Raw genomic sequence first — 4,004 nt, 5'->3', positions numbered from 1 at the left:
GCAGCCCGGGACTGCGCCCCTGCGCGCCGGTGGAGGACGAGTGCGAGGCGCAGCGTGAGTCCTGAGTTCTGCCCCAACTCTTTTCCGGCCCTTCTTTAGCGCCACTCGCCGCCCCTGGGTTCCTTTTGCAACCCAGTTGCCTTCTTCAGGGAACTGGGGACTGGAGAACCCTCACCAGATACCCCAGAACCCCACTCCAGGAAACTAGGGAGTGCCACTGACTGCTGCCCGGGCCCCACTCTAGTTTCACTCATGGGCCTTAGCTCCCTCCCATGGTCCAGCTACCCGCTTCAGGAAAACTGAGGACGTTGGACTACTCTCCAGTCCTGCCTTGGCACTCCAGGCCCCTTTCCTCTTCCTAGCATTCTTTTTGCCCCAAATAGAAACCCCACACACATTTCCCATGCTGGTATCCCCCCTTCCTCCCCTAACCCACACCCATTTCCAGATGCTAGGACCAACAGAGCTCTTCTCATTCTGGGGCCCTCCCTACCCCCACCCAGGCGCTTTGGAAACCCGTTGGAGTTCCCCTTCGCCCCCTAAAGGATCCTTCATCCTCCCTCCCTGCAAATGCAGGCCAGACCTCATTGCCTTCTAAAGCTTGGGTTCCCCGACCTCCATCCTGGGAATCCTCAGACAGCTCCCCAAATGTCTGAGCCCCACCAAAGCTCCTAGGACTCCTAGGCTAATCCAGATCTTCCCAGACCTGCTCTAATCCAAGACCCTCCCATTTCCCATAAAAAGCCAGGGTCCCTCCCCAACCCCAGATGCTCTTCCCTCATCCTCCCCTTTCTAAGCTCAGACCTGTGAGCTCCAACATTCTTCATCCCCCAGCACAGACTCTGGAGCCAGTGGCCTGTGTTCTGCTCTCACTCCTTTACTTTCTACCTGGGCGAGTCATTCCACCTCTCTAGGCACCAGTTTCCCTGTCTATTAACTGGGGGTTACAATACCATGTAGCCCAGAGGGTTGTGTCACAAGGACGAAACAAGATGGTGCACAGAGAGCACTTAGAAACAACTCTGTCCTCATCAATATTCCTTTTCCCTCTGCCTCTCTGTCCCCCATAGCGGCATGTCGAGCCGGCTGCAGCCCAGAGCATGGCTTCTGTGAGCGGCCTGATGAATGTCAATGCCTGGAAGGCTGGACTGGGCCCCTCTGCACAGTCCCTGTCTCCAGCAGCACCTGTCTCAGCTCCAGGGGCCCATTCTCCGCTGTCACTGGATGCCTCATGCCTGGTCCTGGGCCTTGTGATGGGAATCCATGTGCCAACGGGGGCAGCTGTAGTGTTAGTATCACCCCCTCCCACCTCTTCCTGATAAGTAACCCTGGGAGTTCCCGCCGTCCCCTGACTGGGGCTCCATGAGACAACAACCTGGGGAAGGCTGGGGTAGCTGTCAGGGGAGGGCTTCCTAGAGCTGTCCAGTCTGCATCTAGGATGGGGTGCTAGGAATGGGATTGGGGAGAGTAGACCCCGTAGATGGCACCTAAGGGTGTAGTGTGGGAATGATGAGTCCTGAGGGGCCACAAACTGTCCTTCCTGTGGGACAGAGAACAACTCTGGACTCCAGGTGTGGAGTGGTGGGACCAGATGGCGTGGGGACTTGGGGTGGGGGCATATCGGAGAGGGCCTCCTGGAGATGAGCCCAGGGCTGGGGCTTCTGAAATCCAATTTGGCTGAGGGGAGGTGACTGCAGAGGGTAGACCAGGTAAGTGGCCTGGGGTAAGCAAAGGTGTGGCTGTGGGAGTGAGCCTGGTGTGTGCTGGGATAATGTGGACCCCTGGACACTGCCAGCATGGAACAGGGAGACATACTCAGGGTTCAAGTTAGGGGAAGGGCCTTCTAGGGGGAGATCTGAGGAAGGATCCGTGGAGGAGGGTGGCTCAGGGCTAGGAGCTCACGATTGGCTGTGCAGACAGAACTGGGGAGGGCAGACTGGGCAGCAGCATTTGGTAGGCAAAGGAGTAGAGGTGGGAATGGGCTCTCTCAGGGCCTTCATAGCCTCTTCCCTGTGGGCTGGATGGGCAGACCCAGAAGCATAGAGTAGAGGGAGGGGTTGTCTTGGGAGGGCTTTCTAGGTGAGGCCCCTGCATGCTGGGAGGTGAGTCCTGACAAGGAGCAGCCCCCAGGGTCAAGACTAAGGAAGGGCATGGGATTTTGCTCCAAGGAGACCTCAATCTAAAGTCCTCTTGCCCCTGCCCAGGAGACACCCGGATCCTTCGAATGTGCCTGTCCCCGTGGGTTTTATGGGTTGCAATGTGAGGTGAGTGGGGTGACATGTGCGGATGGACCTTGTTTCAATGGTGGCTTGTGTGTGGGAGGTACAGACCCGGATTCTGCCTACATCTGCCACTGCCCACCTGGTTTCCAAGGCTCCAACTGTGAGAAGAGGGTTGACCGGTGCAGCCTGCAGCCATGCCAAAACGGTGAGGTGGGGAGACCAGAACAGCAGGGATGAGGGTGAGGGTCACTGCATGGTCAGTGTGCAAGAGCAGGGCTTGGATCAGACAGTCCCGGGTGAGAACCCTGCCTTTGCCTTCTTTAGCCCCAGGGCCTGGAGAAGTGCCCCTCTTCCCAGCCTCAGTTCGTTCTTTTGTCAAATGGGTCAGGTAATATTCCTATCTCATAAATATTTATTGAGCATCTACAATGTGCTAGACTTTGTTCTAGGCCAGTGATGGCGAACCTTTTGAGCTCGGCGTGTCAGCATTTTGAAAAACCCTAACTTAACTCTGGTGCCGTGTCACATATAGAAATTTTTTGATATTTACAACCATAGTAAAACAAAGATTTATATTTTTGATATTTTATATATTTAAGTGCCATTTAACAAAGAAAAATCAACCAAAAAAATGAGTTCGTGTGTCACCTCTGACACGCATGTCATAGGTTCGCCATCACTGTTCTAGGCACTGGGAATGAAACCAAAGCCCCTGCCCTCATAGAGCTGATGGGGCAGATAAACAAGATAAATAACTAAATGTGTTCGAGGTTAGACGGTGATAAAAATAAGAAAAATAAAGCCAGAAAGGGAATGGGGAGTATATATGGGGTGGAGGCCGGTTGACATTTTAGCTAGAATGGTTAGGGAGGACCTTCTGAAGGTAGTGAGGGAGGGAGCAATGTGGGATCTGGGGAAAGATTATGTTCCAGGCAGAGGGAACAGCAAGTTGTAAAGGCCCTGAGTTAGGAATGTGCCAGGTGTGTTGAGGATCTCAGGGAAGCCAGTGTGGTTGAAGCAGTGAAGTGAGAGATGAGGTCAGGGAGGTGACCAGGACAGATCCTATGGAATTTCCTGGGCCACGGGGGAGGATTCTGGTTTCATCCAGAAAAAGATAGAGCCACAGGAGATGTCTGAGCAGTGGAGAGACCTGATTTGAACTAGGTGCTAAAAGTTTTAATATGAATGTAAAGAGCTTGGTGCATTTTTATTATAACTAATTCTCACCAAAACACTGAGTATTCATTCTGGGCTGTGTGATACTAGGGACACAGCAGTGACCAGGACAGCTCTGGGCCCTGCCTTCATGAGGGTATCAATCCAAAGGGGAAGACAGAGAAGAGTCATCCTCAGCTACAGCTCAGAGTAGTCATGGGGAGTGCAGGACTGGGATGGAGGGAGATTCCCGGAGGGCTTCCTGGAGGAGGGGACATCTGAGCACAGACCTGAAGGTAGAGCCCTGGAAAAGAAACCTGAAAAGAATGGCGGGAGAGGGAGAAGTCCTGGGCAAAGGCCAGGTGGTTCAGACCCGTCGTTCTGGCCGATAGAAAAAGAGAGACACAGGCAGCCGACAAGGTGAGGCTCAGTTAATCAAGATTTCACCAGAGGGCAAGAAGCTCCAAGCACACTCCTAGCGGCTGGCCCTGGATTTAGATGGAGAGACACAGGGAAACCAGAGAAAAGGTGAGGGTGGGGCTTACTGAGCTGAGAAACTACCGGGCGGTTGGGGGAGACCCTCTCCGGGCGGCGCCCCTCACGCCCCTCCTCCACAGGCGGGCTCTG

The 4,004-nt window shown here is 54.2% G+C and overlaps 1 protein-coding gene across 1 annotated transcript in view; it reads left to right on the top strand.

Annotated features, from left to right (window-relative positions):
• Nucleotides 1-4,004, top strand: part of DLL3 (delta-like 3 (Drosophila)) — an 8,541-nt gene that overhangs the window by 3,151 nt on the left and 1,386 nt on the right. The window contains exons 4-6 of the mRNA XM_005868843.2: nt 5-54; nt 1,071-1,288; nt 2,205-2,427. Of these exons, the coding sequence (XP_005868905.2) occupies nt 5-54; nt 1,071-1,288; nt 2,205-2,427 (491 nt within the window). The remainder of the gene's footprint in view (nt 1-4; nt 55-1,070; nt 1,289-2,204; nt 2,428-4,004) is intronic.

The sequence above is a fragment of the Myotis brandtii genome, unplaced genomic scaffold (genome assembly GCF_000412655.1).
Source record: "Myotis brandtii unplaced genomic scaffold, ASM41265v1 scaffold277, whole genome shotgun sequence".
Taxonomy (NCBI): domain Eukaryota; kingdom Metazoa; phylum Chordata; class Mammalia; order Chiroptera; family Vespertilionidae; genus Myotis; species Myotis brandtii.
This window is presented reverse-complemented; position numbering and strand designations above follow the sequence as displayed.